Source organism: Equus caballus, chromosome 9 (genome assembly GCF_041296265.1).
Source record: "Equus caballus isolate H_3958 breed thoroughbred chromosome 9, TB-T2T, whole genome shotgun sequence".
Taxonomy (NCBI): Eukaryota; Metazoa; Chordata; class Mammalia; order Perissodactyla; family Equidae; genus Equus; species Equus caballus.
The window spans coordinates 2475208-2501242 of NC_091692.1; the positions used below are offsets into that span (position 1 = coordinate 2475208).

The 26035-nt window shown below is 44.9% G+C and overlaps 1 protein-coding gene across 28 annotated transcripts in view; it reads right to left on the minus strand.

The window, feature by feature from the left end:
* The window catches only part of WWP1 (WW domain containing E3 ubiquitin protein ligase 1), a 106622-nt gene that overhangs the window by 17797 nt on the left and 62790 nt on the right, over positions 1 to 26035 (minus strand). For 27 of the 28 annotated variants that reach the window (XM_023648362.2, XM_070222057.1, XM_070222062.1 and 24 more), the window contains 11 exons: positions 18124 to 18219; positions 16477 to 16651; positions 14272 to 14326; positions 14102 to 14186; positions 13852 to 13980; positions 10370 to 10445; positions 10191 to 10262; positions 8176 to 8264; positions 4325 to 4484; positions 911 to 1044; positions 682 to 822 (listed from right to left, as the gene is read on the minus strand). In XM_023648362.2, coding sequence (XP_023504130.2) covers positions 682 to 822; positions 911 to 1044; positions 4325 to 4484; positions 8176 to 8264; positions 10191 to 10262; positions 10370 to 10445; positions 13852 to 13980; positions 14102 to 14186; positions 14272 to 14326; positions 16477 to 16651; positions 18124 to 18219 — 1212 coding nt within the window. Of the gene's footprint in view, positions 1 to 681; positions 823 to 910; positions 1045 to 4324; positions 4485 to 8175; positions 8265 to 10190; positions 10263 to 10369; positions 10446 to 13851; positions 13981 to 14101; positions 14187 to 14271; positions 14327 to 16476; positions 16652 to 18123; positions 18220 to 18629; positions 18859 to 19874; positions 21023 to 26035 lie in introns of those variants that run through there. The other variant, XM_070222064.1, reaches the window with a different exon arrangement.

Genomic DNA, 26035 nt, shown 5'->3' on the forward strand with positions numbered 1-26035 from the left:
GAAAACTGAAGCCAGGGTAGCAGACTATTTAAAGAAGTGGGTTGAACAAGGAGCCTTGGAAAAATACCCACATTTGGGAAATGGAGATTTAGAGAACCGTTAATAAAAGAGAAGGTCAAGAAAACCAGCGTGGTGTGGGATCATGGAATCCAAGAGAACAGTTTCAAAACAGAGGTGGCATGAGCTCTCTTAGCAGTAAGTTAAGAAGGGAAAGTAAGGCGGGACAGGAGACGAGCACGAGACCACAGTCAGGGACACGCTCTGCTCCGGCCCCACGGAGCGCCTGGGTCTCCCATCTGGATGGAGGAGGCTGTCGTCTCTGCGAAGCCCTCTCAGCACCAGTGTTCGCGATCCGACCTGGACAAGGGAGGGTGCACAGCGAGCAGCGGTGGGAAGGTGAGGGTCGCCAAGAACACTGGCACTGCTGAGAGCTTGAATACATGTCCGTCGGAGGGGAGGGAACTGTTTTCTCAGTACTTCTGAATTTCTGAGTACTGTTGGAGCATGTTTACAAACTGAGAGGAAGACCGGGAGGATTAAAAGGGGTAAGCAAAGAGGGGACGGACGTGGAGCATCTCCTCGAGGGGGCCAGCGTGGGTAAAGACGGGGTGGAGACAGAGCAGTCGGTGCCGACGCGCTCGGCGAGGTCCCGAAGCTCAGGTCCGTCTGTCTGACACTTACCCAATGTACTCGTCCTTGTTGTCCTCAGTCACCAGGATGTTGGACCCTCCCGACTTCAGGTCGTGTGAAGTAACCTTTCCCAAAATCTCCATGTCAACAGAAAAGTACATTTCTAAGCCACATTCTTCAATGTTGTTGTCTCTGGGTGACACAGACATATATCCGCTAATTAACAGGATGTACAAATTGGTTTCAAGAAAATGCCTTATTGAAAGAGGAATCTTCAAACCTTATCCAGATCAGGGAGTTGTAAAATTCAGTATCAATGGACTCCAAGTCCTTAATAGTCAGTTTCTTGTTCAGCATGCGCTTGTAGAACGGTAGAGAGAACCCAGTATCAATAAACTTTCCATGAAAAAGTGCCTGCCAAGAAAACAAACAGTCTTACATAAAAATTTACAAAATAATTTTCTTATTTAAAGCACAAGAAGAGAGAAATCCTGAGGCTTCACAGGCAAAAAAAGCACTTGCTAAGTAATCAGCATAAATCATGAGAACTACAGCATTACATAAAACGCTATTTGAAAACAAACTACAGAGTTTAAACCACATCTCTTTAACCGAGGTCCAAGCCTCAGCTCCACCAGGTCCGTCAGCAGCGGTGAAGGAGGACGATGAAGGAGCTTTCCCACGCCCCCAATTCCGACACGCTTATAAACCCAAGTGCTCGACTGGAGGCAGCATGGGGGCCTCAGCGCCCCGCACAGTCGCCTGGACAGACCCTCCCCTCCTTTTGGACCCGCCCTGCCTGAGAGATTTCCAGGGCAGGGGGCTCCCGACCTCCTCAGCACCCTGACCCTCGGCACCAGCCGCCTGCATCTGGAAATCCGGGCCACTGCTCACACGTCCCCAGACCCCCCAAGCCACCTCCTCTCTGCCCTCTGGAGCTCAGGGCCATCCCGCATGTCTCCCCTCTTTCTCTGCAGAGCCTGCAGCATCCTGCTCTGACACAAAGCCAGCATTTTTCTGAGGACTTCGCTCCCACCCCCTCCAGTCCTCTCAGGGGTGGCGGTTTCTCTCCACCTGCTCACGAACCAGGCCTGGAGGGGCAGGTGCTGCTCCCCATGCCCGGACTCCCCCTCCCTGGACCTGCCCGGCCACCACCCTGCACCAGCGAGTCCCACCCCGCCGGCCCGGGCAGTCATCCTCAGACCCTGGTTCTCTTCCTTCAGCGTCGTGTCCTCCACACTGCCGGCAACTTCTTGGAGATTTCGGCACCCACATTGGTGATTCTTTTACTACTCGGGCTTTCTAGTCCTTTCAATGATCTCAGTCTTTACTCTTACTTGGCTAAATATTCTCAGCACCACACAGCAGATACAGTTATTAGCAACGATAAATTCGATGTCAACCGCCACCTGTCAGCTCACTGCCTCTATCAGTAAGACCAGTGGTTTCTGAGCCCACTGGGATCTGAAAGAATCCACTGGACCTGCTCCCTCACAACTGTCTCTCAGCCCTCATGAAGTCACCTCTCCCCTTAGTCTAGATCCCGTTGTCAATCATTAAATTACTCCCTGTATATCTTCAAACCCTGTCCCCCACAGGGTGTTTCTGCCAAAATCCAAACCCTGGCTACACACAACTCTCAACCTGCTCTGCGCCTGTGCCTGGGCCGTGGAACGTGCTGGCAAGGGGCAGACAACCAAGCTGGGCGGTTCAGACCATCGACCTCCAGCGGGAGCTCGGTGCTCACACTTCCCCTTACGTCACTCGCCCCTCTCCCGGAGACGGTCTCACTCCTCAAACCTCCTTTCCCACTCTGGCCAATGAGCCTGCCTTCTCCCTCACCGAGGACACAGGCCGTCAGGAGACCCACCGCGTCTGTGCCACACACTCGCACTGCGGATAAGCTGTCCCCTCCACGTGCACTAAACGCTTCTCTTCCTCCCCTCCTGCCCAAGGTTGCTGCTCACGTGTTCCTTGTCTCCGACCTCATCAAATTCCTTCCTCTGACTTGATCATCACTATCCGCATATAAACGTTCCATTTTCCTCCCATTCTCAATTCCATATCAACTCCCAGTTACTGCCCGATTTCTCCATGATCCTTTACAGCAAAGTTCTTTAAAAGACATGTTTCTATCTGCTGTCTACGTTTCTCCTTCCGTTCTCTCGATCCACTCCTACCAACCCTCTCCAGCGCTCCTGAGCATCCTCCACTCGGCCAAACCAAAGGGCTACTTCTGAGCCTCTGATAGCCGACCACTCCTTCCTCCTTCCTGTGTCTTCTGGGCACGATTCTCATTTGCTTCTCCTACCTCCTCCTCCTCAGCTCTTCCGCTGGTTCCTTCTCATCTCCCCGTCTTATAAACGTCCTCACACAACGTCTCTGTCCACGCTGACTCCTTGAATGATGATGTGGCCTGACCCAGACATCCCCTCATGACGAGATGGGCACATCCCACTACCTAGTCTACACCTGCACTCCGATGTCGACAGGCACCTGAAACTTAACAAACCAAGCCACATTCTCGACTCCCTCCACACCCAACATTCGCTCCTGCCACCACCCAGCCGTCTCAGGAAATGGCAGCTGCAGCCAAACACACAGGCCATGACCTTGGGCGCCATCCTTGACCCTCTCTCACACCTTGCCTCTAACCATCAGAAAGCGGTCAGCTCCAACCATGGTCGGATCCAGAATCCAGAGCACTGCTCACCCCTCCAGCGCCACACCCTCAAGTCGACGCCTCTCCCCTCCCCCGATGGCTGCGTCGGCCTCCAGCCCCGCCCCTGCCCTCGTCTGCCCCCTGTTACAGTCTCTTCACAGAGCAGCGGGGGGAGGCTTATAAAATGCACGCCAGACCACCTTACTGGGCCACGCCACTCGTGCTCAAAGCCCCTGAGAGAACTTCCTGAGGGTCTCACACAGTGCCTCCCACCTGCGTCTCCTCACAGTTCTCTCTCACACACTCTGCTCCAGCTGTGCCCGTTTTTCAATCAAAAACGTGCTCCTACCTTAGAGCCTTTTCCTTGCTGTTCCCTATGCCTAGAGTGTTGTTCTCTGAGACATCTGCGTGATTCAGCCCCTTGCCTTCTCCAGGCCTCTGCTCACTGTTACTGGTCAGAGGCCTCTTCCAATCAGATCACCCAGAGGAGCAGCAAGTCCTCTCCCTCAGCACACGCTGACTTATCATTCGTCTCACACTAGCACAATCCAGGTCCCTGAGAGCAAGGAAGGCGTCTTTCTCGTGGTCCCATCTCTCCCAGACTAGGATGCCGCAGGAGGCACTCAATCAATACCCGCTGAGTGAACCAGCAGGTAACAAAGTGCAAATAAACAAACACAAACACTTCTCAAAGACAACAGTCCCACAGGAGCTTCTGCGTAGCTCTGAAAATTCCAAATACATCAAGCGAGTGCAAGGACTACGCAACTCAGGCTGCCCTTTTATAGAAAAGTGCTCATGATGTTTAGGCTATATATTGAGGACTAAGTGGCTGTGTGAATAATCCTCAGATTCATAATCTGGATTTCACATAGGTACTCTAAAAATAAGCTACATTTTGATACTCTCTTTGTAGGCAAACATCCTTGGTAACAAAATCCAGGGTAATGCATACCATTATCTTTTGAGTCCTCTCTAAAATACTTTTCAAATAAGCAAACTCTAAATAAATAATGGGAAGTTAGGACTCACCATAGCAATAAAGCGACCAATGAAACAGAAGTACGAAAGATGGTCCGGATTAATGGTTGATGCTGGATTTATCTGTAGACAGTAGTTGTTCTTGCCAGCATACTCAAATAAGCAATACATGGGGTTCAAAACTTCATGTGAAAGCAAGAAAAACCATTCTCTAAAAGAAAATATAAGTCAAGATTATTTTTTAGCCTTTACATACACATGAATTTAAGAACAGATCTTAAATACACCCATACATATATCACACCTCTGCTCCACGGCCTTTAACGCCCCGCTGCCCGATCCCTCAGTCCTCCGTTTACGTCTCCTGTGACCTGACCCTCACTCACAGCTGGCTGCCGGTCCCCACGCGGTGTCTCTCACATATAGCAGGCTTATTTCTACACCACACTTCTGGACGCCTATGTCTCCTCAATTTCATCTCAGCCCATGGAGACCCCACTTTTTCTCTCAAGTCTAGCCTAGATCTACCCACTTCAGCAATCTTCAGCATATGTGAACACTTTGGGGCAACAACCTCACAATGTTATTCACTTTTCTGCACGTGACCTGCCCCATCAACCAGACTGAAAGTTCCTCAAGAGCAAGAGCCATGTCTTCAGATATTTTTTGTATCCTTAACTCTTACAGGCATCTAAGACCCATACACAGCAAGGTTTAAGAAGTGTCTGCTGGTGACACAGAGACACACAGCACCGCTGCTATGGAACAGCTTTAATTTTACTGTCAATGCATTAAAATAATGGAACTAAAATTAAAAAGGTGAAATCTTTAAATGTGATAAGCATTCTCTAACTTATTACCACCTATTTTGGCTCATGTAAAAAAGTCCAGGGGGGCCGGCCCTGTGGCATAGTGGTTAAGCTCAGCACACTCCACTTCAGCACCCTGGGGTTCACAGGTTCAGATCCTGGGTGTGGACCTACTCGACTCATCAGCTGTGCTGTGGTGGCAGCTGACATACAAAACGGAGGAAGACTGCAGAGATGTTAGCTCAGGGCTAATATTCCTCAAGCACAAAAAGAGGAAGATAGGCAACAGACGTTATTTCAAGGTTTATCTTCCTCAGCAAAAAAAAAAAAAAAAAAAGTCCAATACATGAAATCTAACTAGATAAAAGATTAATAACTTATATTACAAAATAAACTCAATCTGCAAGATTCTCTTCAACAGCACTTTCTTGCACGGTTCCAAACGCCGATGCCTTCGGTGATCAGTGGGTGACTGGAGCGTGCTTCCCGCCCTACGTGGACCTCACATTCCCTGTTCAGCCACAGTCCCCACTCCTCACTGCGTTCCTGGTAACGGCTACTGCCCGTTTTAAGGAAGAATTACTTCTGGGCATTCACTCCTAGTCCTTAGACGCCTGGGCAGTGAGTGCATGGAAGTGGACAAGAATGGACACTGCCCACATGGGAAGCAGCCAACTGCCGCCATGTGAGAGGCCGGAACGTGGGCATGAAATCTTCATTCTTAAGCACAACCTAGTGTTTTCTTTAATGTTGCCAAGTAATTAAATTTTTTTTTTTTTTTTGCTGGGAAAGTTTCGCTCTGAGCTAACATCTGTTGCCAATCTTCCCCTTTTACAAAATTTCCTCCCCAAAGCCCTTGTACATGCTTGTACCTTCCAGTTCTAAGTGAAAAATTTTAAATCGCAACAGAGGGCATCACCCTGCAGCCTAGATCTGGCCTGGCAGCCTGTTTACAGACTCTTTACAAAGATCTTAAACTACAATCTCGGAACCGACCTGAGGGAAGTGCAGGGAGTCCCTGAACAAAATCAGCTAAGAAATGAGAAACATCCATTCATAAGACTAGATCCAGCCCCAGGAGCAGCCGGCCCGTGCGCCCTGCGGTGAGGGCTGAGGGCTGAAGGCAGGCGCACCCCAGGGAGAGGGCGGGACACAGCCAGCGTCCAGCACAAAGCCAGGGAGGGACCCCCAGCTGCCACAGACCCCATCAGCCAGAAGCCAGGAGAAACCAAGCACATCCCAGTGGAGGACTGTGACACAGCTCTAACCTAGACCCTGACACAAGGGAAAAGAAGGAAAACTCTAACTAGCAAGACGCAGAGTCCGCTTTCAACACGTCCTTCTCTATACTCTCAAATAAGGAGATACAAGAGGTGAGAAAATTGTGAAACAACGGATGAGCTAGCAGAGCCTAGAGAAGAAAATGAAGAAAACGGCAAAATCACTAATGAAGAAAAATCACATTAGAAGTAGCAAAATTTAGGGCATTACTGCAAACAGTGACATGAGGATAGGTCAAGAAAAATCAAAACAAAACGGAAAAGCACAAAGATAAAAATGGTCAGAGAAGAGATGACAGACATGTAAGACTGACAAAGGAGATTCCACATACCCATGATTGATGTTCCTGAAGAAAAACGGAACAAATGGAACAGAAAAAATATTCAAAGACATAATAGAAGAAAATTTCCCTTAAATTAAGGAAGATCTTAACATGTTCCTAAAAAAAGATACAAAACAATTAACAATAAAATTAATGAACTCCAACGAAAAGGGTTGTGTGGGCATTCAGAGAAAAAAGCTTCTCTGTGGGCTAGCCCCCCACCTCGCAGCGCTGACACTCAGTGCTGGGGGCCGGGAAGCCACGACTAGAGGGCTGGAGAAACGAGTGCTGTGCGAGAAATGTCAATCCAGGGAGGGGTTGTTTATATACAAAAGCAACAGAAAACACGTTCTCAATCATGCAAAACTACAGGAACATGTCACCCTTGTGAACCCATGAATACACCAAAACCAGTACATGAAACAAAATAAAGAATTTGGAAATAAGAAAATCACAGTACGGAGTAAGTGATTATATGCAAAAAACCATCAAAATATAAAACTAAACCCAAACAGTTGAGGCAAATAAGAGTTCAGACAAGAATGTGGATGTTATAGAGTCAGACACTGTAAAAATAATACCCTATTTCATTCCTAAGATGCACCTTTTTTTTCAATGTTGAACATTTCACATTTCTGAAAGTGAGATAAATCACAACAAATGTGACAAGAACATTTAGTGTGATCGGTAGTGTTTCTTTTCTGAAAAAGCTGCTTAATAACGTTTGGGATGAGAAAATATGCTAATATAACCAAACTCCGATAATCTCACACAGGTGATCCCGCCAGCTGTGCCTAGCCCCACATCTCTTTTTGCCAGTTGTACTAATTTTCTTTGGAAAGATTTAACCAAAATGCTTTGCTAAAAAATAAATTGCTGTCAAATTAGTTATGAGCAAAGCAACTGAGGGAAAAAATCAAAAGCACTTCCCACTCGTATTGCGTCACAAGTGTCTACTGTCAGCAACATATTTAGTGAATGTGGAAAACTTCGTCCTCAAAAGGACTCAGACGGGATTAAAAACACAAAATCAACACACAGTGTTATAACAGCAAAAATAAGAAACCACCTTCTGGGTGTGGACCCATCACTGTGGGGTCTCCACACAGTGGACACACAGTGGAGTTTCTGCACACAGCCATTAAGTAAAGGAGAGCATGAGTTCCAGACACGATCTGGAAAGATGTCCATGATGTATAAACAAGACCAAGTCACTATAGCATGCACGTCTGTACGATCAATTCTGTCTAAAAGACAGCAAATATGTACTGTATCACACACACATACCAATTTATCTGTACGCAGAGAAAATGTATAGGATGACCAAGACAGCGATAATAATGGTTACCTCTAGAATTGTGCAAATATTTTAATTTTTGCTTTTAAAAATAATTCTGGATTGCTCTCGAAAAAGTATATCCTTTCAAGAATACATCCAGTGCACATAATGGAGATACGCTTATTTGAAAGCAGGTAAGTGTTTATTTTACCTTGCTAGACCACCGTAATCAAGTCCTTCTTCTCCTCTAAATATCACATATAATCGTCTCCTCAAGTCATAGGGTTTTAATGCCATAATCTAATTAAAAACAAAAACATAGACATTTAAATACTCAAACAGCACAAGTTTCTTCCAAAACAATTCAATTTAAATTTTATCTGTATTTTCAAAATACACATTTCCTTATCTCACACAACAATGCCTTTAATTCATGAGCTCAATCAATTTGTCCCACAAACTAGTAAAGATGTGTCTTACTCTCCCGGCTTTCTCTGATTCCCTTTCAGATAGTCCCTTTCCCCTCTTCTAGGATCAAATGGTAGCTCTACTTTGGATTAGAGCCAAGAGAGGAAGAGTGTGACACGGAAAGCTTTTAAGGTTAGAAAACATTTCCTTCCTGCATCACTCCCGAACTTTTACCAAAATCACGTAAAAGTTGAGGTGTCAATTTTTCTGACTAGCAACGCTCAACGAGCAGCAGCAGATCTTGCTCTGGGTCCTGCCTGTACCACACATTCCATTTCTCGGCAGGAAAGGACTTCAGCTACAGCAAACAATTCTTCATATGACGTTGACTTTGTACCTAAGGAAGTCTATCTTGAAACGATCCCAACCCCAGGTTTCCGTAACCCTTGATGGCCTACCCTAAGGTTGAGGCTTTACTTTGGAGGAAAGGGACTGACTTCCACCACACGTGTGTTAGGAGCAGACCTGAGAATGCACGTCTGGTCAGGGTACAGCTCAGCGGCAGGCTCCCACTCTAGAGGTGGTCACGGCTCAGTCCTCACCTCAAACAGACCGCGCTGCTCCCCAAGCAAGAGGACAGAGCAAAACGAAGCCCACCACAAATTCAGATGCACACTTACCAATAAAGCTCAAGCAGAGCTTGGAACAAGCTGGGAATTTATCAACTCAAACCAAAAATATTTTAATAGCAATATTAAAAACCTTGCCCAAACTCCAACAGCTAAGTAAGTTAAGCCAGGATGTGGACATCTCTGACTTCAGAGTGCTGTTGCTCCATTTTGGCTTGTGCAGCCCCTGTGCACCTGTGCACACGGGGGACTGTGTTCACCGCTATAAGACTTCAGAGACGGAGAAGACTTAGATGAAAAACACTCCACCTCATCAGAAAGAAAGAACTGATAATATTTTGGTTTTTTACGTTTAAATATTCTGCAGATGACATACTACATGCATTTATTCAATCACCAAATATTTACTGCATACCTGCTACGTGCAGGGCACTGCTCCAGGTGTGGGCACAACAGCAGTAAACAAAACAGTCTGTGCTCTTACGGAGCTTACATTCCAGCACAGGAAACAAACACAGTATGTCAGGTGGCGCTGATGTTACAGAAAGAATCAAGTCCGTCAACGGCTAGAACAGGACTGTGAGGGAGATGAGCCAACTGCAACGATCTTAAACCGCATGCTCAGACGAGATCTCTCTGAGACCGGGACATTTAAACAGGAGCCCACAGGTGGTGAGGCCTAAGATGAGGGTTATTTAAAGGAATACCTGAATGTAACGCAGTGTCTACACCAATTTAATTTTCATTTGGTATTTATTACCCAGAATTTCTGTTTGAGTTAATAAAGTCTTACAAAAGTAACTAAGTGTCAAAATGTGTCAGCTTATTCCAGAAGCTGTTGAAGCTTTATTTTAGTAATCTAATACGTGGCAGAATAATTTCATCTCCCAGCCTCAGTACCTTTGCCTGTAAAATGGAAGTAACGATAGGAGCCATCTCAAAGGGATGTTGTGAAGATTAATTAAATGAAATGATAACTATAAGATGCCAGTGCCAAGAACACAACAAGGACTCAATACATGATGGGGTTCACTGTGACCAGCATCATGATGGACACTCGAGGAGTGACATGCAGTCACTGTGATGGCCGTGATCTGAATGCTTTAAAATTCCCAAACCCCAACTCCCTTTAGACACATAGCACACGATGAGACGAACAGTCCTGTTGTATTCTGATAAGTTTCCTCACCTGTTGGAAGGAATCTTCGAACAACGTCTGCCGGGACACGTTGATCTTCACATGACTGGGTAGTGCATTAGACTAAAAGCAAAAATAATATCGTAATATCATGTAAACTATAGTACGTGTATTGTGTAAAGACAAGACTAAATGATTATAAACAGAAGATTTATTTACCACTGTAGTACCTGGCACAAATAACGGAAGTGAGCAAGCTTCCACCTAAAGCTGCGTTCATAAGCAATTTGTGGACCACCTTTAGTTCTAAGGAAAAAAAAAAACCATATATTAATTCACAATAAACCTGGACATTTAATATTCATTATGAAACTGGAGTGTACTAGAGTCCTACAAATGACCACAGGAAAGTTACTTTCCAGGAGAGAGGTAAAGATATATTTAGTGGGCTAATTGAGGCTTGAGCAATGAGGATACACAACACACTCAAGGAGGGAGAGTGTTGGGGCCGGCCCAGCAGTGCAGTGATTAAGTTCAGCGTACTCCGCTTCAGCGGCCTGGGGGTCGCAGGTTTGGATCCTGGGCATGGACCTAGACCCCTCATCAAAGACATGCTGTGGTGGCAACCCATGTAAAAAAATAGAGACAGACTGGCACAGATGTTAGCTCAGGGCCAATCTTCCTCAAGCAAAACGAGGAGGATCAGCAACAGCTATTAGCTCAGGGCCAATCTTCCTCAGCAACAATAAAAACAGAGGGAGAGTGTATGTGTGGATGGATCTTTGGTAAAGAAGTTAGTTAAAGAAAATATTAAAGTCAACCACTGACTATCTCAAAGAAAACCTTTGATAATCCTTAAACCTAAAGAGGACAGAGGCTCTAGATAGATGAGACATGAAAGGAAATTCTACCACATCTTAAACCTAATCTGACACTGAAACAAATGTTGCTGGACACAGCAAGGAAAGCAGTCGAATTCTCGGGAACAGGTGACATCCAGGTGGCACGGCTCAGCTGGTCGGAGAGGAAAAGGCAGGATGGGGCCACAGGGACAGGCTGACCGACACGGAGAGCACCTGGGTCTTCTGCCCAGCAAGTAAAAGCCCAAGAGACAGGCGCAAGAAATGTTCACAACCTTAGGGAACATTCTGGAATGGATGGAAAACCTTCTCTTGTGCTGTGGTGTTCAGGCGACTTCATTCAACAGACATCTACAATATCTGTGTAGTACGGACATGGGGCTCTTCTGCACAATGAGAGCACTATTTGGTAACAAAACATAACAATACCTGTTTTTGTGGACTTCACACTAGTGAAGGAGACAGACAAGAAACAGAATGAGTAAGTAAATGACATGTGTAGTGTGTAAGAAGGGAGTAAATGTCTTACACTTCCGCTCCTCAGACGAAAACAAGGCAGCATAAACAGGGTAGGGAGTAGCCTGGGGGAAGAATTCTTCAATTCTGGGAAGAGTGAACAGAGAAGGGCTCGCAGACAAAGTAAAATCTGAGCAGAAACACGGAGGGCATAAGCCATCTAGAAATTTGGGAAACGAGCACACCAGGCAGCGGGAGTAAAGGCCAAGACCCAGAGCTGGGCGGCTCAGGCGTGCGAGGCCCAGCAGGGCGGCCAGCGAGGCTGGAGCGGAGAAAGAGGAGAGAAAACAGAGACGAGGCTGAAGGGAGAACAGGGTCAGGCTCTGTGAGGCCCTGGAGGCCGCTCGAAGGAAGCAAATCATGGAAGGGCTTTGTGCAAAGGAATGACTTTTTACTTAAATTTTTTTTTAATGAGTCTCGCTGCTTTATGGGGAATAACAGTGTATGAGGTGTGGGAAAAAGCAGGGACAAGGGTACCACCCAGGGGAGAGACAACGGCAGTTGGGACAAAGGCAGCAGAGTGCAGGTGGCGACAGCTGGATTCCGGACACACACTGAAGGTGGGGAATGCCTGATGGGCTGTGAGGTAAGTGCAAGGTAAGAGAGGGAGGAAGCAAGGAGCACGCCAAGATTTGTGGGCCCAGCACAGCTAAGAGCGGAGCTGCCATCAACTGAGGCAGAACAAGTTTTATAAGAGTTATGAGGAAGCAGTTATGAGCAGAGATTTCAAGTAAGCAGCTCAAATACAAAGTGAAATTGCAAGTGAAAAGTGCGAGCCAGAGATAAAAATTTGTGAGTCATCAGCATATAGATGTTTTTTAAAATAATGACACTGGATAAGATTCACCAAGAGAGGGGCCTGCGCTGGGGCCGAGTAGTTAAGTTTGCTCACTCCGCTTCAGCGGCCCAGGGTTTCACAGGTTCGGATCCTGGGTGCGGGCACAGCACCACTCATCAAGCCATGCTGAGGTGGCATCCCACATGCCACAACTAGAAGGACCAACAACTAAAATATACAACTATGTACTGGAGGGGCTTTGGGGAAAAGAAGAAGAAGAAAAAAAAAGATTGGCAACAGATGTCAGCTCAGGTGCCAATCTTAAAAAAGAAAGATTCACCAAGAGAATGAGTGTAGAGAGAAAAGAAAAGAGAACTAAGGACAGAGCTCTGGGAACGTCAACAGAGGCTGCAGAGAAAAGGAGGACCCAGCCAAAATGGAGGAAGAAATAAGACCAGAAGAGCAGAGGAAATCAAGAAAGTTTAGTCCCTGCCCTGCTTTTACAAGGAAAGAGAAATGTTTTATGTCAAACACTCCTGATAAGTCAAATGGGACAGGACTGCAATCCAGCCCCAGGACTATCAGTGTGGGGGGCACTGGTGACCTTAACAAGTTCAGGGCCCACCGAACTTGCTGTAGGAGGTTTGAGAGAGAAATTAGAAACAGCAACACAGGGACAACTCTTCCAGGTAGGGGAGCAATAAAAGTGAATTTACACTGTGGATTTGTAAGGTGAAGAGTTATGCTTGTTTTTTGTTTTTTTAACCTAGGAGAAATAACAGCTGATGAGAATAATTCAGTAGAGAAAGAAAAAACTGAGGATGGAGGCTAGAAAGACGATAAATTGCCAGAGCAACTAAGTGGGACAGAGGGGAAAAGATCCAGTGCGCCCGCAGAGGGGGCGGCCCTTGAGAGGGACGATGACAGCTCCCCTGTAGGATCCAGAGGGAAGGGAGATGCTGATAGGCAGGCAGGTGTGACACTAGGAATTTGCAAAAGACCTTTTATGATTGCTTCTATTTTCTCAGTGATGCAAAGACATCCTACCTAACAGTGAGGATGAAGGAGAGATCTGTCCAATGCTTAATTAAGCTATCTTTATCTGAGAAATTCCGCTTTGTCGAACATCTCGCAGCCTGACACTGCAGCAGTATGACGTGTCGGTTAAGAGCACAGACTGCGGACAGATGGCCTCGGTCTGAAACTAGCTCCATTAGTCGCTATATGATTTTGCACAAGTCAGTTATGCTCCGTAAGCCTCAGTTTCTGCACTTGGAAAAAGGAAAATAATAGCATCTACCTCAAGGGGTTGTTGGAAGACAAAATGAGCTAACATATATAAAGTGCTGAGAACCGTCCGTGGCACACAGTCATCACCATACAAATATCTGCTGTCGTTCTTAAGGAATTATGTGCCACGTGTCCATTCTGTGATAAGACAGGTGTACTGGGGTCTTGCTTGTGCAGGTTTTCTTGATCCAAAAATAAAATCTGAGGCTAAACCAGAGCTATCATGTCCTCATTAAACAGCATTTAAGAACATCAGGCTTTCACTTACACGGATGACTTCCCATTGCGAGGATCCTTGAATGTCGTTGTCCTCGTGTTATGATCAACAAAGTACCTAACGCCTTCCCGAGTATACCGAATTTCCCAGCCTTCTGGCAGGGGTTCTTCGTTCTGTAAGCTAAAGTTACAATCACAAGGTGAACATTTTCCAGGAGGTGAAAACACGTGCATCAAGGTTACTTGATCCTATCTACGGACACGTGTAAGACAATTGGAGCAAACCTGTAATGTATACGCACCCCTGAGTTCTTGGATCTTCCCACTGGGTTGTTTTTGTGTTATGATTCACGAAGTAGACTCTGTCTGTTGAATCTACTCTTTTTTCTAAAAAACAGAGTGAGCATAGCATTTAATAACTATTTGCTATATATCCCTTTCAGATATTTTTACCAAGAACATATCAGCTTACCCCAGCCTGGTGGCAAAGGCCCGTATGGGTCATTTTCTGCAGCTAACATTGAAGCCTGACGGAGAAAGGGTTGGGAGGAGGAATAAAATAACAGTACTTTAATATAAAAGCAGAGATAAACTAAGCACTTGGCAGAATCACATTTCACAGCAATTTTCTACAAAAATATGATAAAGGAACGCAAATACAGTAATTTCAAAACATTAAGTCCTAAAAATGCCATTATCAATTGATTAAAAGTATTAGTTCCTCTAAACTAATTTAGAAATAATACACTGACATCAATATTTTAATCTCTTAGCCTTTCCATAATAATTGATGGAAGCGAGACGGAATGAGAGAGAAAAGCACAGATAAAGTTGTCGTATTCAAACGAGGCAATATTACTTATGTAAAAATAGAACAATTATCAGTTCTTTTTAAAACAAATGCCTATTAATAAAACAAATATTAAACTCTAGTATCACCTCTGTACAAATAATTTTATCTTAATATTAGAATCTTTTATAAATTCATACATAAAAACACATTTATGTTTATACATTATTACAACTCAGAAATAAATTCCAAAGAAAATGTAGACATTCTACCATTAATTTCAAAAGAATGACAAACATACAAACGATTACCTGAAAATCATTCTTTAATGACAAAGTATACGCATCTTGATGAATATTTTATAACTTTGTACCAGACACTGTTAATTGTACTCCCCAACCATTTCCCGCTCCTTCCTTGACAACCAGGCCACCGTTTTGTTTGAGGCGGCAACGTGTCCATCTAAGAATATTGCATGCCCAGCCTCCCTTGCAGCTGAGCAGGTGGAAGGACCACTCTGGCCAGTGAGGTGCAGGCAGAAGCCCCTGGTGAGCACATCCCTTTCCAAGCAAAAAGGTGAGGGCCTGCTGGAAAACAGCCCTCCCCTCTTCCAACTCCTCCTTCCCTTTCTTCTTGCCTAGACTGCAGAATGAGGCCCAGAGGGCAGCAGCCCCATACGATCAAGGGAAGAAGCGTGAAGCTCAATAAGGACAGAGGGGCAAAAGGGCAGAAAGAACCTGGGAACCCACTGGCATGACCAAGTCAACGATTAGCCCTGGACTCTTAACCCAGACGGGGTGGTGCATTGAGGTAACAACACCTCAGGCGGCTGGAGGAGGTCCTGTTATGTGCAGGGGAGCACACATTATCCAACTCTGCCGTTTCCCCAAGGTGTAACGTCTACAGCTGAGTTCAACTCCAAACAAACGCACACAGTACCCAGTCTCCTGTTTCCTACATACAACTAAACAGTGGACCCCTACCCCAGATTTCTGCCCAGGTCACCAGAGCGCCAGCCACTGGTGGCAGCAGGAGACGCTAGGCCAGCTGGGTTGGCCCACTCCCCGTGCACTGGCCACAGACACCAGGGGAATGGGTCAAGCTGCACATGAGCACTTACTTCACCCCTGAAGCAAAGGAGTGGAAAGAGGAGCCTGGGACGGGGCTCTGAAGAAAGAGCTACTGAAGTGTGTGTGCGTCTTTCCTAACTCCTTTCCGTCTGCTGGCCTCTACATTTAGGTTTTCAAATGGCATCAAAACACTGTCTAGAAATGCCCAGTACTTACACTTATATTTTCTACTTCCTGTGATCAAACCCATTTAACAAAGGGCTTTTTAAAAAAAATTTTCCCCCACTCTTCTTATGGGTGACTATTTATTGCAATAAATAAATCACCAATTGGTCGAGTTTCAAGACAGCACTTGATTTTTTGGACAAAACTATCTCCAACCCCAGGAACATCTACGGTGGGCCCACACAGACCAAAGTGTTGTTTCTGAGAGTGTGGGATGGAAATCAGAATAGCTAGATGATGGCAAGACTGGCCTTGAGTAAAAATAGGGGTAACTGGTTTAGTTCAAGAACCAAAATGATTATAATAACAGGTGGGGGACTGCGAATGGTGAAGACAGATTATTTTATTAAGAAACTGCATTTGTAAAACTACCACCTAATAAGGACAAAAAACTGTGTGTATAGTTACGTTAGGAAACTAGAATTTTTTAAAAAACGTAAAGTGCTTACGTATATCAGAAATGCTAATTATTCATTAAAGATCAACTAAAAAATACCCTGTAAGGCAATCTATAACTTTTTTTAAAAATCACCCCAGCAGAAAGGGGGCTGCCCGGAGGAGAGGCCTGCGGGAGCGCCTGGCGGCCCCTCACCGAGTAGAGGTAGCGCTGGTTGAACTGCTGCATGGCGCCCTGCAGCTGGCTGCGCTGGGACTGCCACTGCTCGAAATTCCGCACCGACTCCATGGTGGGCCGCTGCCACGTCGTCGTTCTGGTGTTGTGGTCCACATAATACACTCTGCCACGATCATCAACTCTTCTCTCCCAACTACCACAAACAACATAAGCAGTGATAAAAGTTAAAATAAAAAACAACCTTAGTACAAGAAACTGAAAAGTATTGTTAATACTTCACTCAAATAATTTTTAAAAGAATGTAAATATGGATATTCTTGAGAAAAATTATGAACGTGTGATCTGCTATTTATTGTAACTAAATTACCTTCCCATTCTACAATGACCTGATTTCCAAGGCCTGTCTTTTTAAAAAGAGGCCACAGACTGGACAGCCCAGCGTCAGCCTCACTAGCCTTTCTCTCTCTTCGTTTTGACCAGCATTTAATCAGATGGGGCAGTGTGCCCCTAGAGCCACGGCCCCCACGCGGGAGTGTAAGTCAACCCAGAGCTTTTTAAGCTGCCTTCCTGCTGTTCACTGCTGCCCAACTGAAACACGGACCAAAACACATCATCCAACCTATCACTGCTCTCTGGCACGACACAGAAATGAACCCATTCTCCATATCAGTCTCAACTGCCCTGAGATCTTTCAAGGCACCCGTGTGAGAGCCAAATCAACCACGTGCTGGTCCCAAATGTGTTCTGTTTCATTCCGTCAGGCCTGTTTTAAGATTCCCTCAGAAAACAGCGCCCTTCCCTACTTCTCCACCAGAATTCTCCCCATCCTCCAGGGTGCAGTCCTTTAAGCCAATTTGTGTCATTAATTTATACAATGATTTCAGAATTCTTCAACCAACCTCACAAAAATAACATTCCTTGCCTTGAATTTTCTGGATTGAAAACGTTTTACTTTGGTGGACTTTAAGCTGCATCGGGAAGGGGAGCTATTCTAAGTGGCAAAGACAAGAAGGAGAGTATCCCAGGTACAGGCAGCGTGTTCGCGGAGGATATAAACAGTATCATCCAACCAGCCCTCAGTGCAGTATGTATAAAGAGTTATGAAAGATGAGAACACAAAGGAAAAGGAAGATCAGTTTGTGAACGGCCTGGAATGTAGCCTAAGAGCACGAACTTGATTTAATTATAGCAATGTTTTTATTCATTTAAAACCCTCTACAATTTTAGCCATAACGTAATACAACTCTACTTGTAGCAATCTTTTAGATCGTAATTTTGGACCACTCTCGTATCTCTTATGTCATTAAATCTCATGAAATAACATAGTTTAGAGATCACTATCTACGGAGAAACATATGTATAAATTGTCCTAAATATGCTTTCATTCCTTAAAAAATAACAAGGATTGAAATAGGACCAAAACTCCGTGATTACTCTCAGTAACTCATGCAACGTTTGACAATCTCTTGAGAAAGCCCTTCAGACTAACTGCAAAAGAAACACAACACAGCAAATCTCATTCACTGAACATACGTTACTCACAAAAGCAAACCAAGGACGCATAATATGCAAAATTAAAGAGTCATTTTATGTTGTAGTAAATAAATTTTAAAAATTACATATATGATAAAATACAACTGAAGACACGTAAAGATGCTACGTTACCCTGGAGGTAAAGGCTGTGGCCTCTCCCACGTGGTCGTCCGAGTGTTATGATCCACGTAATAGGTTCTACCATGAGGATCTTTCCTCTGTTCCCACCTTTAATAAAATGCAAACATAAGAGACGATAAACTACGATGACCTAAAAAATGATTCTGTCTTATAATCAGGAAAATTACAGACAAGTTTTACCTTAAAAGGCTAGATATATATTATAAAGTTGTTTCTTTTCTCAATTATTAATGCTTTTTGTTTCTAATTATTCCCTTTTCCTTAACCATATTGTAAACTCAGTAAGTACAGTTAGCAGAGGAGGAAAGACTAATATCTAAAGGTTTTAAAAGTTACTAATTTACAGAATTCCAAATCATCAGCAAACAGAAACTGAATCAAGGGGAGAGGAACTTCCAGCCTGGTATCACACCCAAGGCACGAACTGTCAATGAAGGAATATTCACGTTTGCCTGCAATTTCAAAAACACACATCTGAAAAGTTTTAGCGGTATCACCTTCAAGAAGTATGTGGTGGCGCTCTTCATGAAAATCCTTCCTCTATATGCATTTAGCGTCTTCTTTCTGTGCATCTCTATCCCTCTCCTGTTTGGGTAAGCTTCAGAGTTTATGGACATGCCAGTTTTATCTTTTTCTGTTCTATCTTGAAGACTATCAATTTCTTATTTCCCCACTCTCATTTTCTCCTCTGTGGTCCCTGTTTCTTCCTCTCCAGTCTTTCCTTAACTTGGTACAGAAGAAAAATTTTAAACATAAAAAGTGAAAACCTGGTATTTCTGAGTTTAACATTCCTGTTTTCAATTTGAAAGTAAAATAAATGGGAAATATTTTCCTTTCCCTTAAACACAGGGACTCAATTTAATTTGATTTCTCTTTAGAGAAGACTTTAATTATTAATTAACTTTCCTATACAATGAGCATACATACTAAAGCTATTTGCTATACCAGGAGTACACAACCATACTTAAAATGGCAAGCAGAAAAAAATACCAATTGTTGTTGAGGCCACATGTAACAAACCTAAGTCACACAATGCTGAAGTAGTAATCACGAACAACACAGACGCCCAGGTTCACAACTGACTCAGCATCACGTAAGTTATTAAACTTATCTACTCCAAAGTGTCTGTGCTATAAAAGCCTGTACTGGAACACTCACGCTATCCTGTACTACAAAACTTACATACTCATTCCTACCATCAGCCCTTGAATTTTTATTGCTATTCTATAGCAACATTTCCATCTTTTACTATTTTTAATTTAGCTTTAATTTTTATCAAAATTATATATACTTTCACATTGCTTAACATCTACCTTGAGTTCTATAATTACACACATCTCACAGCTGAAAGTCATACAGTCCAAAAGGCTCATTACAAAAACACTGCCTACTTCTTAACCTAATTTTCCACTCACCAAAGGCAACACTTTCAACTGCTGTAGCCAATTCTTTTACTTACTAACAAGCTCACTTCAGTACTTGTTATCCAATCTCAAACAAGCTGTACTGCCTTCTCGCTGTGAAGATGAAGCTGAGTTCCTTTCCTGTGCGCGCGCACGCACGCACGCGCACATACACACACACTCTCCGTAACACTTACCCTCCCTCCACACACACACATGCTGCATCCTCCCTTATGGTTCTTATTATGACTACATAAACCCTCCTAACGGCTGAGCCATGGAACACAACACACTTCTGTTTTTAATTGTCTCCTTTCTTCCCGTCTTCTATGTACTTACCATTAACTCCAGATACTTTTCAAGTTGCATAAATCTCTCAAAATGCTTAAGCTTATTAGGTATTTTATCAACCACACCTGCCTTCTGACTTGCTCAGTCTACACTGGCTGGCTGCGGGCCTACCACCTGGGGCTCTCCCTTCACGATGGTGCTGGCAACGCCACTCACTCCTCTTCCTTCAGACCCCTAATTCCCGGACCCCAGGTCTTCACTTTCACGACTTAGTTGTGGAGGAACGAGTCCTGGTAGCTTCCTAAGAAACACTACATGGGAAGTAAGCTCTCAGACCCCGAGGATGTCTGAAGACGGATTCATTCTGCACACACACTCAACAGCATGGCTGGAGGCAGAATTCTAGGTTGTATTCATTTCCCTCAGCATTCAAGGCACTGCTCACTCTCTTCTAGCCTCTTGTGTTGATTCTGAGAAGTCTAATGCTATTCTGATGAGAATGAGATCTGTTTTCCCTTTTTTTAATCTCTGGAAACGTTTAGGATTTTTTTCTTGGGTTCCAATGTACTAAAATTCTCACAATGAGGTGTCTTAATATAGATTTATTTTCACTTATTATCCTGAGTTTTGGTGAGCCCTTTCAATAAGAAAATTCATGTCCTTCATATTTGTGGGAAAACAAATTTTTTTCCTTGGTTATTTTGTTAAGGATTTCCTCCCATTTTCTCTTTCTGGAACTTTTCTTATCAGATCTTCTGAACTGGTCCTCTAATTTTCTACTTCTCTCATTTTATAAATTTATCTTTTGGTTCTACTTCCAGAGAAATTTCTTTATCAGCCAAGTCTTCCACTGCAGTAGACTTCCAAGAGCATTTGGTTCTTTGAGGATTCTGTATTCACAATTCCTCCTTCTTGGTTCACGTGTCATAGCCACGTGTATCCCTCTGAGAATACTAAAACAGTCTATTTCCTTCAAGCTGCGCTGTCTAGGCTGTTTGCTTTGGTCTCCGTCTTGCACAGTGAGAGGCGTCCCTCAGAGGTCTAATGAGGAGGAGACGACAACGCTGCCTGGGTGGGGCCTGCGGATTGTGGGATCAACTGAAGGGGGCCGTAGAAATAGACATCAGTACTGTGAGTCTCTTCTGGGGGTCTTTGGGAGAAGACACTTCCAATCTCCTGGGTGAAAAGGTCACGTCCTGTGATTTGGGCAGGAAAGAAGGACGTGGGTTTGAAAATTCACTTGTTAATCTCATAATGGTTCACCTGCGTCCCCGGTTTCATACAGTGCCCCACCCTCTAACATGCCTGGCCAGCGTTGCCGAGTGCAGACGGCTCCGGGAAGAAGCCCCCGGGCGGGGTGGCAGTCCTGGCCGCTTGGAGGAGAATTAGGGACTCATCTCTCAAGGTGAGTTTCAGGCGTCTTGCTGTTTACAGTGCCATCTTCACCGCCACTTCCAAGGGTAGCTGATGCTGCCCGTTCCCGAGCCACTCGGAAGCGCCAATGCGCAGGCCGGGCTTTTCCCACCGACAGGCCAGAACTCAGCTCTCTTGGGTTTGCCAAGTCAGCTCCACTTAGTCACCCTCCAGACAGCTGTGACCTCATGAGAGACCTCGCACGGAAGCACGCAGCTCAGCCACTACCCGATGCTCAGGAACTGGGTAAGAGTACACGTTTGCTGTTTTCACCTGCTAAAGTTTGGGGTAATTTGTTACACAGAAACAATTAACACGCAGGGAAATGCTACGAAATCACTCCAAGGAACTGAGGTGGACCCACATATTCAGAGGCGGGGCCTCGGTCCGCAGAGCTCACGTGAGCACTAGGAGCACAAGCACAGAGCCTGCAGAGAAGAGGCGCTTGATGAACACTTACTGATTAAGTATTCAGTGAATGTGTGAATCTGCTCATACTGATGCAGAAATACGACCAGGTTTTAAAAAGCAACTGAAAAACAGTAGGTAGAGTGCAATCCCATTTTCTTACAATAATTCTACAAGTGTATGCAAAATAGTAACTGATGTAGCCGCTCTGTGCCCTCTTCACCTCGTCCTTCTCAGAGAGCCTGTCCCTGCCTGACATCATGACAAGGCCACATGCTCACCCTGCCGAGACCCACGCCCCACAGCAGCAGAGTCCTGGCACCCGGCCCCCAAGCGCCTGGAAGGAAGCCTGACCAGAGGAGCTCCCTGGTGGGGAGCTGGGGCACTGGAACAAATATTTCTGAACGATTTAAATATTTTATTTGGTCATGTCTTAGTTTTGTGATCAGAAGCAAATTTTAAGCTTAGGGGAAAAAAAATAAACATAACCAAGTGCTCCATCCATTTAATGGGCCATGAAGCCCTTTTCTAATTTCACCCTAAGTTAACTGCAAATATCTCTAGTTGAAATGCAACAATATTCAGTAAGCACGAAGCATAATGCTAGCCACTGGGCCTTAATTTTTCCAGAACAGGGGATCACTTCCAGATTTTAGTGTTCTTGCTCTAAACAGATTTATCTTTCTCAAACTAAACTGCCTGCTACACAGAACATTATTGAGAACTACTTTTGGATATCTTTTTTATAATTTTATACATTCTATGCACTAGACCAAGGATAAACTAACTTCTACTGGAAAGTGCCAGATAGTAAATATTTTAGGACTTTTGGGCCAAGAGGCAAAGTCGAGATTATCATATAGGTACTTACATAAGGGGAGAGAGAATTCCTGTCACTCCCCACCAGTTTTCCTGGGGGTGGGGGGTGCCCAGCTGTCCTCTGCTGACAACATTCTCGGGACACAGAACCCCTGGTGCACAGGGGAGGAGCCTGGTCAATTTCACGATCCATCCCGGGACTCCAGGATCCCAGGCCTTTCCCTCCTCCCCTGGGAGCTGGTCCCAGAGGAGGGAACTTGCGGATGTGTTACTCTCAGAGTGAGATTTTCCCTCCTGGGGCCTGCAGCTGCCAAGAGTGAGTCCTCACTGTGTAGGCAGTGGTCAGAGCGGGCCGCAGGCAGCAATGAGGGAGGAAGGTGCTGGCGAGAGGAGTCGGGGAGGTGGTACGGAGGGCAAAGGGGGACAGCGCGGGCGACTCAGTTTGATAGCCCACTAGAGCCGTACCTACGGGTCCTATCAAAGCAGCGGGTTGGAAATGGCCAGAGACTAGATGATCCCAGTAGTGGAAACGCATGAATACCCTGAAATAGGCACTAATTACCTGGCTGCCTATGAAACTTCTTGGCAGAATCCTTGAATTTCATAGAGAAGGTAACTGCCACATTTCACCTTCAACCATAACACTCTCCTTTCTTGTATTCAGACAGTCTGCCTGTCTCACTAAGGCTATACATAAATTTTTTAAAAATCTACTACTGAACAAAGACCTTATTTAAAACAAAAGGAAATGTGGAAGAATTTTGTGAAACACATTACAATACAAAGAACAGAACAGTTACTGACCGGATAATGACTGTTTCAAACTCAGACCATGGGGTGGGCAGCAGACTGGCCTTCTCGTAACCCCATCCAGCAGTTCCCTCCCCCTGCACGGCTCGCCCTGCCTCCATGGACTCCCAGCCCCAGGGAGCCTCTCCCATCTCCCAAGACAGAGAGTGGCCTCGCTCCTCTGTCTTTTCTGGCCACTTCTACCCAACACTCGGCTTTCCCTGCGTGCTCACAGGGAACAAGTTCTACTCATTAGTTCTCACTCTTCAAAAGAGTTTTTATCACACTTCCACCCCTCCATTCACTCCATCTCGTAGCAACCACTTTGTCAAAGGCCAACAGCAAATCCTCTCTTTGTTGTTAGCTTCAATGGGTGCCTTTCAGTTCTTATCTTACTTGAATTTTTCAGAAGCTTTTGACCTTGTTAACTGTTTCTTCCAGAGGCATTTTCAAGCCAGGTCCTTTGCCCAATTGCTCACTCATTCAGCTATTTAATCAAGCACTAATTCACTTATTTAAAAAGTATTTATTGAGTACCTGCTACATGGCAGGCACAGTTTTAGGCACGAGGAATACAGAAATGGACAAAATAAAGTCCTTCTTTAGGGGAGAGAAAACCGACAATAACACATAAACAGATATATGTCATATGGTGATTTAAGTGTTAGAAAGAAAAATAAGACATTATTTAGTATAAACTATAAAAAAACTCTACTCTAAAGAGTTGATGCTAAGGCCAGCCCAGTGTTCCTGGGTTTGGGTCCCAAGTGCAGATGCACACACCATTCAGCAAGCCATGCTGTGGCAGCATCCCCCAGACAAAATAGAGGAACACAGGCAGGGATGTTAGCTCAGCAACAATCTTCCTCAAGCAAAAAGAGGAAGATTAGAAACAGATGGTAGCTCAGGGCCAATCTTCCTTACCAAAAAAAAGAGTTGATACTGATTCCATTTATATTAAGTACTAGCAGAGGGAAAACTAATCTATAGTGGAAAAGTATTGGAACAGTGATTGCGTCTCTAAAAGTAAGGACAGGGACTGACTGAAAAAAGGGGCTGGAGAGAAGTTTTTAGGGCGATGGTAAGGTTCTGTAACTTGACAAGGGTTCGAGTTATCCGGATGTATCCATTCATCAAAACTCGTCAAATGGTGATCATTTCACACTATATACAAATAGCAAATCATGTTGCTATACACCTGAAACTAATGCAATGCCAATTATATCTCAATTAAAAAAAGTCATGAAAATGGTACACTTAAGACTTGAGCATTTCTTTCTATGTAAACTTCACCTAAAAACCTTTAAACAAATACTAAGCTGTAATGATATACAAGCTGAAGTGTTAAGAGGCAAAAGTGTACTGAAATCTGCAACTTACTGAACTGCATTTAAAAATGAGATGGATAGAGAGACGAAGAGACACGCAACAAAGCAGGTAGAGAACATGTCAATTGTAGAATCCAGTGGTAGGTATACAGATGGGCACTTTCTACCCGTCTGTACATTTTCATAGTAAAAGGTTGGGAAAAAGTAAGGCAAGGTTAAGGGATGGGGGCAGAGGGGCCTGACTTGGACAGAGGAATCGGAAAAGGCCTCTGGAATGAGGTAACTTTGTTGGCGCCACTCACGTAAACAGTAATCTTTACTACACACGTTAAAGATTTTGCTCTTACTATCTCTAACTGAACCAGGGTATAGGGTGTTTCTCCGGTCTCTGGTGCCTATCCAGTAAAACAAAATACTACCAGGAACTGGGGCCAGACGTCTGTCCCACCCGGAGACCAGCCCCTCTGTAACCGCCTGTGGTCTGTGTTCCGTAAGGTGACTCTAGTGCCCCGTCTCCCCCGTGCCAGCAAGCTGTCATCAAACCCTTTCTCTCCTGCCACCTTGCCTCTCAACTGCTGGCTTGCCTTGTGGCGAGCAGAAGACCCCTTTTGGCAGTAAGAACATTCGAGCAGAGACCTGAGTGTGAGTCATGCAGCCCTCTGAGGACTGACATTCCCTACAGAGGCCTCTGGGGGAGAGCACATTTTTTTTTTTTTAAAGATTTTATTTTTTTCCTTTTTCTCCCCAAAGCCCCCTAGTACATAGTTGTATATTCTTCGTTGTGGGTCCTTCTAGCTGTGGCATGTGGGACTCTGCCTCAGCGTGGTTTGATGAACAGTGCCATGTCCGAGCCCAGGATTCGAACCAACAAAACACTGGGCCACCTGCAGCGGAGCACGAGAACTTAACCACTCAGCCACGGGGCCAGCCCCGGGGAGAGCACATTTGACGTGACACACAGACGGCATCCCCAGGCTGGAACACACTTCCTCCAGAACAGTCTAACACCCGCGATTCTACTGGGCAGTTAGCTAACAAACTGAGCAAATTACCAAAGCAGGTAAACACAGGAACTAAGACAGAGTTCTGAGGGAAGAGGATGTAGATTGGAAAGCTGCTGCCTCAGTCACTAAAGTCGAGTCCTGCCTGGGCCAGAAGAACCAGCCTGGTCCACCTTCCTCTTCTCGCTCCTGCACACGGCACATCCCCACGGCCACCTGCACAGGGCCCTGGGAGACCAGCACCATCCTTGGGGCAGCTACGCAGATTCTCACCTGGGTTAGTAGCTTCCAAACTTTCTGACCACAGCTCACAGGGTAAGAAGTACATTCTACATAAACAGCTCTGTGTGCACTAGACTGCTATGTATTTACAGACTTTATACTTACACACACACACTCCCCAGAAGAACAACCTTTCTGGAAACAATGCTTACTCGTACCACATCTAACA